Raw genomic sequence first — 12,522 nt, 5'->3', positions numbered from 1 at the left:
GTTTTGGGGGCGAGATGATGACTCTGTAAACTGCTCAGAGAGGGCTGTAAATCACTGTGAAGTGGTATACAAGTCTAAGTGCTAGTGCTATTGCAGATTAACTGTGCCCACTGCCAGAGTCAGTCAAATGAGGACCCAGATTGTTGGGGGCAATAAGCTGACTCTGTAAACCACGTAAAGCACTGTGAAGCAGTATGTAAGTCTAAGCGCTATTGCTATTGCTGTTTGCTATGGGCTCCCATGGGTAATTCTCCTCCATTCTTCCTTTTTCTAAAGACTCCGTATCCACCGGCTCAGTGTTTGGACGCAGCACTACCCTAAACATGCAGACCTCCCAGCTCAACACCCCCCAGGACACTTCGTGCACTCATATACTCGTGTTCCCCACGTCTGCGTCCGTGCAGCTGGCACCGTCCACCTACACCACTGAAACTGGTTTGGAACTGGCCTTTAATACGAACAATGGTTTGTGTGTGCGTGTGTGCATGTGTGCGTGTGCCTGCGTGGGCGTGTGTGGGAATGTTAACCACTGAATAGTTTGATTGATAGAAAAGGGAGAGGACCGCAGGCTAAGATGCAGCCGTTTTATTGGATCAGGATGTGGAAGGCAGCCGTGCCCATTGGCTGCTGTGGACTCTTTCCTTGGTTCAGGTAGTCCTTGACTTACGACCGTAATTGAGCCCAAAATTTCTGTGGCTAAGCCCAAGACGGTTGTTAAGTGCCCCATTTTGCAACCTTTTTTTTTTTTTTTGCTTCAGGTGTTAAGCGAATCACTGCTGTTGTGCGGTCCTTAAGCAAATTGGCTTCCCCATTGACTTTGCTTGTCAGAAGGTCGCAAAAGGTGATCCCATGACCTCAGAGCACTGAAACCGTCATAAACACATGCCAGTTACCAAGCACCGATTTTGATTACGTGATCCCAGAGCTGCAACGGCCATTAAGCGTGAAAACTGGCACTAAATCACTTTCCTCCAGGGCCATTGCAACTTCAAAGTGTCACTGAATGGTTGTAAATTGAGGACTACTTGCAATCCCTGGGTGTGGGGGGTTTCCTTCCATCTGGTTCAGGACTCCCAAACTCCACTCTCCATGAGTATAGTGAAGTGTTAATGTGAAATGAAGTGTTAATACCACTTTATAAGGCCTTGGTAAGGCCGCACTTGGAATGATGCATCCAGTTTTGGTTGCCACGATGTAAAAAAGATGCTGAGACTCTGGAAAGCATGCAGAGAAGAGCAACAAAGAGGATTAGGGGACTGGAGGCTAAAACATACAAAGAACGGTTGCTGAAACTGAGTATGTCTAGTTTGAGGAAAAGAAGGACTGAGGGGTGACATGATAGCAGTCTTCCAATATATCAAGGGCTGCCCCAAAGAAAAGGGGGTCAATCTATTCTCCAAAGCATCTGAGGGCAGGACAAGAAGCAGTGGGTGGAAACTAATCAAGGAGAGAAGCAACTTGGAAATAAAAAGAGATTGGACAACCATTTGTCTGAAATGGTATAGAGTTTCCTGCCTAAAGAGAGGGTAGGACTACTCTGTTATTCTATTCTATAGGTAGACCACACTTACTAACTACAATTGGGACCGGCAACTCTATTGCTAAGTGGCATGGTCATTAAGTGAAATGACATTTGGACCCACCAACTTAAAACGTCAGTTCCGGCTGTGGTAAAGCAAATCCCAGGTCATTAAATGCGACACCACGTGACTGTGACTCATGACTTCGTGTCAGCTTCCCCATTGCCTTCCCTTGTTGGAAGCTGGCTGTGTGGTGTTGCAATCGGTGGCCCTGGGATTATGGGATGCTGTGACCATTGTAAATGCATGCTGGTTTCTAAGCACCCAGATCACATGAGGGCGCTGAAAAATAATAATTTATGGCTGGTCTTTGCACTTTACAACCATTGCAAAACCCCTAAAGTCATTATTCACTTAACAATTTCATTGATTAAACAACCATCAGGCTTGGTTCACTTAACCACTGCTTAGCAATGGAAATCCTGGTCCCAGTTATAGTCATAAGTTGAGGACTACCTGCATAGAAGTCCTTCATTGTAACGAAGCAGCCTTTTAATTTAGTTTGCAGAAACTATACTGAGCATTTTAGAACTTATGCCACTCTCAATTGAAAATTTTGCTCATAATATAGTATGAAAGAGTATGTGGTCATAAGTCAAGGATCGCCTGTATTGATGTATCCTTCCCATGCAACAGTATGAAAGAGAATGTGCCGAGCCAGTTCTTTGTAGTTGGAAACGAATACAATAAATTAAACAAGACAGACTTGCAAAGGGTCAAACGTTAGGCAGACTTAATAACTGCCAATTCAATTGCTATGTTAGCCAGTGAATATCCTGGCTGCATAACAGTTTAGATTCTGCCTTTATACTGTAGTTCAGCCCCAAATAGTAACTCTACAGATCAGATAAGATTGGGTCTCTTCCCTGAAGAATTACCATGTAGTGCAGGGCTGGGCAACTATAACTATAAAAAGGAACTAAAGATCTTAGATCTTAGTTTGCATAGATCGGGGTGAGCAACTATGGCAACTTGTGGACTTTAATTGCCAGAATACCTGAGTCAATATGGGTATATCAGGAATTCTGGGAGTTGAAGTCCACAGGTCGTAAATTTGCCATGGTTGCCCACCCCTGATATAGTGGGACCCAGGAAAGGAGCCTTTACTATGACTGCCCCATCTCATTCATCTAGCCATCCATCCGATTTCTATAGCTGCTCATCTCAGTCAATGACTCTGGGTGAATTACAGTTTAAAAAAAAAAAACATATTACAATGAAGGCACTAAAACTTTTTAAAGCAATAAAAAACCCAAAATAAATAAATGTAAATTGCAGCCGAGTTTACTTGGCTAGTAGCAATACAGCCAACAAAGGGGGCACTTGAAACATTCAGCACCCCCGGCTAGGGGAATGCAGTCAGGTTTCTAGGGCCTTGCAAAAGGCTGACAGTTGGAGCCATTTTAATCTCCGAAGGGAAAATGTTCCATAGAATAGGGGCCACTGGGGATAAAGCCTGTTTTTGGTCCTCATTCTTTGGCTGACGGTATCTGCAGCATACCCATTCTGCTAGATCGAATTAGACATGTAGAAAGGACTGGAAGAAGATGGTCCCTCAAGGAACCTGGCCCCAAACCATGTAGGACTTTAAAGGGGACAGCCAGCATTTTGAATTGACCCTGGAAACACAACACAGCTGGTTATGGAATACCACCCCCTTTAGCTTTCTGGAAAGCCAATAAAACCTGGCTGTACAAGTAGGCTCTGTCGGTAGAGGGTTGTTGGGAAACCTGGTGGGGTGGGGTGGGGTGTTGATTAAAGTGCCAGGTTTTTGTTATGTCATGTTTTTAAAAATAATTTTGCTGTTCTTGTGAGCTGTTCAGAATTGTTTCAAGATGGGCAGCCATTCACATCACAGCAAATCAAATCAAATCCCATCAAATCTATAAGCCAATTCACACTCACTGGGTCTAACGTTGGATGGATGTGTGTCTTTCTTCTTTTTTTTAAAAAAAGTATGTGAGTTGCTCCTCTTAGTCAATGTTTTCTATTTCTGTGAATCTTTTCTTTCAAGATGGATCAGATGGAATGGGACTCTTTGATTTGCTGGACACTGCAGATGAACTCGACCCTGATCTCATAAACATCCTTCCTGTTGCATCCCCAACAGGATCTCCTGTTCACTCACCAGGTTCTCACTTCACCCATGGAGGTGATATGGGCAAGGTAACTTTGCATGAGAAAACAGATTTTTTGGGGGGGGGCTGATTGAAATTTCTTCTTAGATATAGTGATTACTTCAGAATATTTAAATGCTTCTGCAGCCAATGCTTACAGGTTCACAGTAATGATGACGCTGATGCTTGGCAGGGTGATCAGATCTACAAAACTATAATTTGATTATCATAGTAGGTGGCCAAGCTAATCTTGAAAAGGTTAAGCAGGGTTCCACCAAGTAAGCACTTGAATGGGAAACCTCCCATCGGCTGCAATTAACCGGGGAGAGGAATGGAGTTCAAAGCACTAAGAGTTTATTTTTTGTCACGTATACACCAGAATCTGGTTAGTTAACAGTTGAAGCTCAGTTGGCAGATAAAGATCAGTGTAATTCATGGAGGGCTAGACTTGGTTTTCTTGTGGATGCACAATGATTCCAAACTGATGACGCGTTTAACTCCACCCTCCAATCCAGCCTGCTCAACTCCTAGACCTCTAAGCTTGTAGGCTAGTTTGGGAATAAAAAAACAGAACCTCAGAAGAAGACAAATCTTTCATGTTGTTGTCAAGATAAGAGCAGGGAAGGGCCATTCTAGCCACCAGGAATTAAATGCGACTTGAAAGCAACATCACTTATAGTGTGATCACCCTTACAACATGCTACCCAGTTCTAACTGTAGCATGTTAAAAGGAAAATATGGAGCTGGAGGTGGTGGCAAAAATAGCAGCCAAAATGATCAGGAGGTTGAATTATCATTCCTCAGAAGCAAATACTATTCTGGGAAAAGGGGGAAATAAAGGAAAATGTAATACACATTTATGGAATTATGCATGGGAAGGATACATCTGTACAGGCGATCCTTGACTTCTGACCACAGTTGAGCCCAGCATTTCTGTTGCTAGGCAAAACATTTGTTAAGTGGGTTTTGCCCCATTTTACAACCGTTCTTGCCACAGTTGTTAAATGAATCACTACGATTGTTAAGTTACTATCACAGTTGTTAAGTGAATCTGGCTTCCCCATTGACTTTGGCTATGAGAAGGTCGCAAAGTGGGGGGGATTACATCATCCCCGGGACACTGCAACCATCATAAATACGAGTCAGTTGCCAAGCGGCTGAATTTTGATCATGTGCTCCTGGGGATGCTGCTACAGTCCTAAATGTGAAAAACGGGTCGTAAGTCCCTTTTTGCAGTGCCGTTATAACTTTGAACGCTCACTAAACAAACTGTTGTAAGTCGAGGACTACCTTTACAAATAAACCCAATGCACTGAGAAGTTTGCAGAATGATAAACACAAATAATATGTGTAATTCCACATCAGCAGGATAGAAAGTTGGCAGCCTAGTGCGGTACAGTCAAACAAAGACTATTAATAATTACTCACCAGATGCCTGCTAAAGCAAAATTATTTTCAGTTTTGGGGGGGGTTTTTTTTTTGGTTGTTGCCTCGGGGGGGTTTTGGCTTTTTTTTCCCGGCCCGAGGTTTGTTTCCTTTTTCTTCTTTCTGGGGCTGGTAAAGGGACTTGGTGGTGGCTCTGTAAACCGCGAGAGGGCTGCAAAGCGGTATATAAGTCTTTAAGTGCTGTTGCTATTCTTTGATGGTGTTGTTTTGGCCAGCCATTCCAAAAGACTCGAGGTGGGGTGGGAGGGTGTCAACTCATAAAATATTTCTATGGTCTTTTTAGAATTGCCAACAGAAAGGGGTTTGAAAGAGCAATGCGGCAGCAGTTGGAAATCAAAAGCATTGAGTCGTTCCATAAATAGTTTTTCAAAGATAGTAACTAGGTGACTGAACTTTCTGCCGGGGCACAAATATCTAACTGGAGAACATGATTGATGGATGACTCTTTAGGCTGTGGATGTGGCTCCCTATATAATTATAGCCCTTTGAGGTTGATCCTAAATGCCAGTTTTCTCTATTGGTTTAGGCCTCAGGGTCAAGGTACAGACCGGCTGCTTCAACCGAATCCCACGATGAAGTCCCCAACATTCTGCAGCAGCCGTTGGCCCTCGGCTACTTCGTCTCTACCGCTAAAGCAGGTCCGTTGCCTGACTGGTTTTGGTCGGCATGTCCTCAAGCACAAAATCAGTGCCCTCTGTTTCTTAAGGTAAGGAGCTCCTGTTGCTGGGGGATGAGAGGGCAGGGCAGGAGTATTGGGTGAAGTTTATGTCAGAAACAGGAGAGGGTTCCTTTTTCCTCGTGTTATTTCTGAGGGACAGTTTTTGGAAAGGAAAGGGAGAGGAAAAGCGAACGGGGGAAGGGAAGAGAAGGGGCAAGGAAAGAAGCACTCTTCTCTCTATGCTGTGGAGGTTTTGAATCATCCAGGTCATGGTTGTCCCAAAGTGCTTTTCCAAAAAGGCAACTAGACTTTCTTGGGTTTTTTTTTTTTTTTTTTTTAAAAGGCTTTGCTTCTCATCCAAGGAGCTCCTTCAGTTGTGAAAAGCACCTTTGGGACAAAAGGAGAAGGAAAGAAGGAAAGGAGATAGGAGACAGAAAAGGAAAGGGAAAAGGGAAGGAGAGGAAAGGAATGGAAGCGGTTAGGGAAGGAGGGAAGGGGAAAGGAGAGGAAAGGAAAGAAAAGGAAAGGAAGGGAGGAAAGGGGAAATGGGAGGGGAAGGGTGGAAAAGAAAGGAAAGGAAGGAAAGAAGATTGAGGAAGCGACAGAAAGGAAGGAAAGGAGAATAGAGGAAGGCAAGGAGAATGGAGAAAGGATAGTAAAGAAAGACATATTGATTACGGCAGGCAGAAAAGAAGTGTCCTCTATATTACAACGTAGCTGTAAAATATGTCATGAAATGTATACCTCACTGCTGCTTTTTCAGAGCAGGAGGGAACTTCTGCCCAAAGAGGTAACAAGCCACAAGTCTTAGGAGTCGGCTGTAACCAAGGACACTTAGCACAGAACTCCTGCCTTTCCTTCCAAGGCCTAAGCCACAATTCCTAGTGTTTTCTTTTTCTGAGATTTTGCCCCATAGCTAGAGCATCCATTGCAGATTGAATTGGGAGATAACAGATCATATGAGCTTCCCTCTGAGCACTGACTCTGGGCTTTGGCATTTTCTTAAAGGCTTCTTTGCACCTCCACGTGCCTTCAGTGCAGTCGGACGAGCTACTTCACAGTAAACACTCCCACCCTCTTGACTCGAATCAAACTTCCGATGTCCTCAGGTAAGCGTGTTCCCTGCATGCGTCAAGTATGTTTATCGCAGAAGTGCAGTTTTCATTGTTTTAAGATTCACTACTGGGCACATCTCTGTTTTGACCTGTCAGTAGCTTCCTGCTTGCTTGTTTGTTTTATTTTGCCTTTCTATCTCAGTATAAGCCAAGGTCCGTAGACTTGGCAACTGTAAGATCTGTGGACTCCAACTCCCAGAATTCCCCAGTCAGCTATTCAACTTCTGGGAGTTGAAGTCCACAAGTCTTAAAGTTGCCAAGTTTGGAAAGTCCTTATACTGTATAATCCATAGACCTTGGGAGACTGGGCCAAGAGACACAGATAAGTCAGATAAGAGACAGAAGAGCCCTGGATAGAGGTGGAGCAGTTCTTCTTCTTCTTCTTCTTCTTCTTCTTCTTCTTCTTCTTCTTCTTCTTCTTCTTCTTCTTCTTCTTCTTCTTCTTCTTCTTCTTCTTCTTCTTCTTCTTCTTCTTCTTCTTCTTCTTCTTCTTCTTCTTCTTCTTCTTCTTCTTCTTCTTCTTCTTCTTCTTCTTCTTCTTTCTTCTTCTTCTTCTTCTCTTCTTCTTCTTCTTCTTCTTCTTTCTTCTTCTCCTCCTCCTCCTCCTTCCTCCTCCTCCTCCTTCTCCTCCTCCTCCACCTCCTCCCCTCCCTCCTCCTCCCTCCTCTTCTTCTTCTTTCTTCCTCTTCCTCTTCTTCCTCCTCCTCCCCTCCTCCTCCTTCCCCTATCCCTATTATAACAACAACTTCTACTACTACTGCTGCTGCTACTTTCTGCAGTCATCCAGACTGAATTTGCATTTTTACCCCTATCAAGTTCTTCCTGAAAGCCTGGAATAGGCAGATTTTTATTATTATTAAATTAATTTGCCACTCATTTTGTGGTTTGAGGCCACACTGAGCAACCCTGGAGGGAATCCTCACTAATTTCTTCACCCTGTAAAGTAGGGATCCCCAACCTTTCGACGCCGCCCGGTTTCGGCGTCAGCTGGCCAGCCGCGCCCGCGTTCCGGTTCGTCAGCTACGCCGCCATTTTTTTATGAAAATCACTTCCGGTGACGCCACCGGAAGCGATTTTTCGTCAAAAATGGCGCCATGCGCTGGTGAGCTTTTTCGGTAGAAATGGCTTTCTACCCGAAAAGCTCATCGAGCGCTGGCGCCGCCATCTTTTTTGACGAAAAATTGCTTTTTTACCAAAAAGATGGCGGCGCCCAGCAACCAGCGGCCCGGTAAGGCTTGTTCCATGTTCGGTACCGTCCGCGGACCGGCGGTTGGGGACCCCTGCTGTAAAGGACACAGGGTGAGAAATATAGAGGTAGTCCTGGACTTACCACAATTCATTTAGTGACTGTTCAAAGTTCAAACGGCATTGATAAAATGGACATGACCATTTTTCACACTTACGACCATTGCAGCATCCCCACAGTCAAGTGAAACCGCTTGGAAACTGACTCAAATTTATGACGGTCACAGTGTCCCGGGGTCAGATGATCAACTTTTGAGACCTTTTCACAACCAAAGTCAATGGGGAAGCCAGATTCACTTAACCACCGGGTGACCAACTTAACAACTGCCGTGATTCACTTAATCCCCTGTAGCTAAAGAAAGGTTGTAAAATGGGGCAAAATTCAGTTAACAGCTGGCTTGCTTAGTAACGGAAATTTTGGGCTCAAAGGTCATAAATTGAGGACTATATCATCTGAGCTGAGTGCAGCTCTCTTGTCTCCTATGTTCAGTTTCTTTTTATCTGTAGAATGTCAGGATTCCAGCATTCTCCCCCCCCCTCCCCCCAAATTAAATCATGAGTCTCAAGCCAGACTTTCAAAACTTAAAAAGGATTTATTGGACGTTAACATGCCAGCACTGCCTGGGTGTAATTTATTGTCACCCTTGACCCTGGTTTTCCCTCCACCCCTGGGTGCATCGTAAGTCATATTCTCCAATGGGACCCATCCATAGCCAAGAGTCACCAATCATGCTTTCCAGCTAGAATTTTGCGAGGCAGAAAGTTAGTCACCTAGTTACTATCTTTGAAAAACTATTTATGGAATGTAGTTTCGGTTTTGCAAGCTGTTGCACTGCTTCCCCCCCCCCCCTTCTGTTGGCAACACTAAAAAGACCATAAAATATTTTATGAGTTGACACAGAACTTCAATTTGCGTGTGGAGTTTGGAAGTTGAGTCACTGGATTTTTACCCGCGGAGCTTCTCCGAAAGCCCCAAAGACCTCCCTTTTGACAACCTGTTTGATTTGTTTCTGTCTTCAAGGTTTGTGTTGGAACAGTACAATGCACTCTCATGGCTCACCTGTGATCCTGCGACCCAGGACCGGCGATCGTGTCTCCCAATTCACTTCGTGGTGCTGAATCAGTTGTATAACTTTATCATGAATATGCTGTGATCTTTATCCAAACCGAGCGAGATGAAGAACAGATGCAACAACCGAAAAAGGGAAAAGAGGACTCCACTGCAGGACTCAAGTTAATTCTTCTCTGTAACTTGTCGTTTTTGTGATGGAGGGCAGAGGGAAGTGGGGGAGGCTGTTAATCATCATCCTTCATTGGTTCCAAGGATTCTGACTTTCAGTGAGAGGTGCATAACCTGGTTGTTTGTTCTCCTCTCTCCTTTTTTTTTTTTTTTTTTGGGTTGGTGTATTGCGTATATCTGACTGGCCGGAGGGGTGAACCGGTCAGTCGACATGTATTATAACGCATCTTTTGAGTAGCCAAGTATCCATTCTCCTTCCGCCCATCAACCTGTCACAGTATTTGTGAAGAGTTTATGAGCCATAGGCCGCTGCCATGTTAATAAATATTTTAAGAAAAAAGAATGAGCATGGAGACCATAAAAAAGATGAATGAGGGAGAAACGACAAAAAAATTTATGGAACGTTTTTGGAACATTGCAATGTTCTTGTATTGGATTATAGTATCTAGTATTCAAAAAAAAAAAAAAAAAATGCCTGCATCTCTTATTTATTGTAAGTTTTTAAATGTATAAATTGTCTTATATTTCTTAACCTCTTTTATAAAAAAAAAATTTCCTAGAAGGTTTATACTGCCTTCTTGCTTTAAAGCAATTGGTCTAAAATTATATCTGTAATCGTCTTAATTGAAAGTTGCGGTAGGTTGCTTTTAGAGTATTATTTTTTTGTAAGCGGGTGGGGAGGGTTGGGGACAGCAAAAATTTGTATTTGGTCTTGATGTACAGTTTAATGGGGAATATAGGAAGTGGGGAGGGATAGAAATGTCCATACCTTTGTGTGTGGGAGATTTACAGCTAAGCTGTAGTTGCAGATTATACGTGTACAGTAATGAAGTTCACTGTGTTTATATAAAATTGAAGAAAAAATAAAGGTACCAGGTCTTACAGCAATTTTATATCACACATTTGCAGAGTTAACATAATGGCAATATATTAAAAAAAGTGATATTGTTAGGTGGTTTAACTTGTAGTGAGAATTTAAAGAAGAAAATAATAATAAATTGTTTTATTTTATTTTATTTTATTTTATTGGTATTTCTGTTGAGGGCCGAGACTAACTTTGGCAGATTCCCTTCCCTTTTTCTTGAAGGAAGGTGGATGTGCTTTAACTACAAGGGCCTCTGATGTTTCTCACTGTGTGCATTTTAGCCAAGACAGAATCTGTGTCATCTGATGAAATTGCGACACTTTTTTTCTAAAACAAAGAAATCCTTGCCCTCAATAAACTGTGTCACTTTCATTTTCAAGCATTTGTGTTTGTCACTAATCGAACTTCTTGGGGGTCAGAATTATGGGGAAATTGCTTCTATCATAATCCTTTCTCTTTCAGGCTGAAACGTTAGTTTAGCTCAAGCCATTTTAAAAATGCTAAAATCAGTTGCAGCTATAAGAAAACCAGTTGATTTTGATTTCTGAAGACTGCAGTTAGTTATTAATTTAAATAGATTTTCACTAGATTCTTTCAGAATCGATTCCATTAATGCAAGTTCAGTCTTCTTTTTTTTAAAAAAACCTACCTCTCTCCATGCTTTGATTTAATCTTTGTTGTTTGCACATTGTAGTGGAAACTCTTAAGCTTATCTGTATATGGCCTTTCCTTTTTTAACTAAGCGGTTGTGTCCTGGTATGATGAAAACACAAAAGGATGTGAAAAACCATAAAACCGTTCACTGCTTCCTCTAACTCTTTCTATCAATAAACCCTTCCTTCCTTCCTTCCTTCCTTCCTTCCTTCCTTCCTTCCTTCCTTCCTTCCTTCCTTCCTTCCTTCCTTCCTTCCTTCCTTCCTTCTTTCCTTCCTCCCTCCCTCTCCATCTTCCTCCCTCCCTTGTTGCTCTAGTTAGTCGTTAAGGCACCTGGTAGATCATAACTGGACTGGGTGAGACTGGATCAATCACTAGGAGATGGTGAATTCTAGTCCTGCCTCAGACATGAAAGCCAGCTGGGTGACTTTGGGTCAATGACCAGGAGACAGTGAGTTCTAGTCCCACCCTAGGCACAGAAGCCAGTTGGGTGACTTTGGGCCAGCCCCTCTCTCTCAGTTCAACCTGTGTGTATGTGTGTGTGGGGGGGGGGTGGGGATAGGAAGAGGAAGGAATATTAAGGCATGTTTGTTGCTTTGGATTATTTATATGACGCATGGCCTCAGGAAACTGCAACAGTCATAAATACATTCAATTGCCAAGTGTTTTAAGTGTTTTGATCATGTGACTACTTGGATGCTTTCAACGGTTGTAAGTGAAAAATGGACATAAGTCACCTTTTATCAGTGCCATTGTAACTTTGAATGGTCACTAAACGAATGGCTCTAAAGTTGAGGATTACCTGTATTCAAACACGTTCAACTACAGTATAAACTTGTTCAAAAGTTGCACCTGACAGTTTTCTGTTCCAGCACAGCAATCCTGTGGCATTGCCTATTATTCTATTAATATTAATTCTATTAATATTTTCTGTTCCAGCACAGCAGTTCTGTGGCATTGCCTATTATTCTATTAATATTTGCATATTATTATTATTCTATTCATATTTGGCAAGGTTTCTCAACCAACGACATTCTGCTAGAGACGACTTTGGACTTGATTTCTCAAGATTGTCCAATGATTGAATTTTATACATAGTGTCTGCCCTTTTACGTACTAGCAGAATGGGTTTTTCCACCCCAATCTCCTTCCAGAAACACCAGATCAGAGAGAATAATTTGAGAGAAGAACAATAAAAAATGTGCCCCCAAGTGAAATTCAACTCACATAATAACAGGGTTGGAAGGGACCTTGGAGGTCTTCTAGTCCAGCCCCCTGCTCAGGTAGGAAGCCCTATACCATTCAAGACAAACGGTTGTCCAATCTCTTCTTGAAAACGTCCAATGTTGAAGCATGCACAACTTCTGGACACAAGTTGTTCCACTGGTTAATTGTTCTGTCAGGAAATTTTTCCTTAGTTGACACTGATTTTAAAAATAGCATCTGTGTCCAATGAACTGAAATCCCTAAAAAACTTGCAGGAAATATTAGTTTGCACTTGTTGCTATGCCAGTAACATTCCAGTGGAAGAAAATAAATTCCTTGGGCTGAAATGTTCAAGAAAATGTTAATAACTCATAGGTTTTCCAAATAAACCAGATC

General features: G+C 42.6%; 1 protein-coding gene across 1 annotated transcript in view; it reads left to right on the top strand.

Annotated features, from left to right (window-relative positions):
- Positions 1-10,645, top strand: part of MED13 (mediator complex subunit 13) — a 145,418-nt gene extending 134,773 nt beyond the window's left edge. The window contains 6 exon segments of the mRNA XM_026682742.2: positions 277-465; positions 3,595-3,746; positions 5,677-5,695; positions 5,698-5,849; positions 6,810-6,910; positions 9,183-10,645. Of these exon segments, the coding sequence (XP_026538527.2) occupies positions 277-465; positions 3,595-3,746; positions 5,677-5,695; positions 5,698-5,849; positions 6,810-6,910; positions 9,183-9,315 (746 nt within the window). The 3' untranslated portion in view covers positions 9,316-10,645.
- Positions 10,646-12,522: the final 1,877 nt, after the last annotated feature.

This window comes from Notechis scutatus, chromosome 1 (genome assembly GCF_049901735.1).
Source record: "Notechis scutatus isolate UNSWTSFEM ecotype Mainland chromosome 1, rNotScu1.2, whole genome shotgun sequence".
NCBI classification, from domain to species: domain Eukaryota; kingdom Metazoa; phylum Chordata; class Lepidosauria; order Squamata; family Elapidae; genus Notechis; species Notechis scutatus.
The sequence above is the reverse complement of the archived record's forward strand: the minus strand, read 5'-3'. Positions and strand labels throughout refer to the sequence as shown.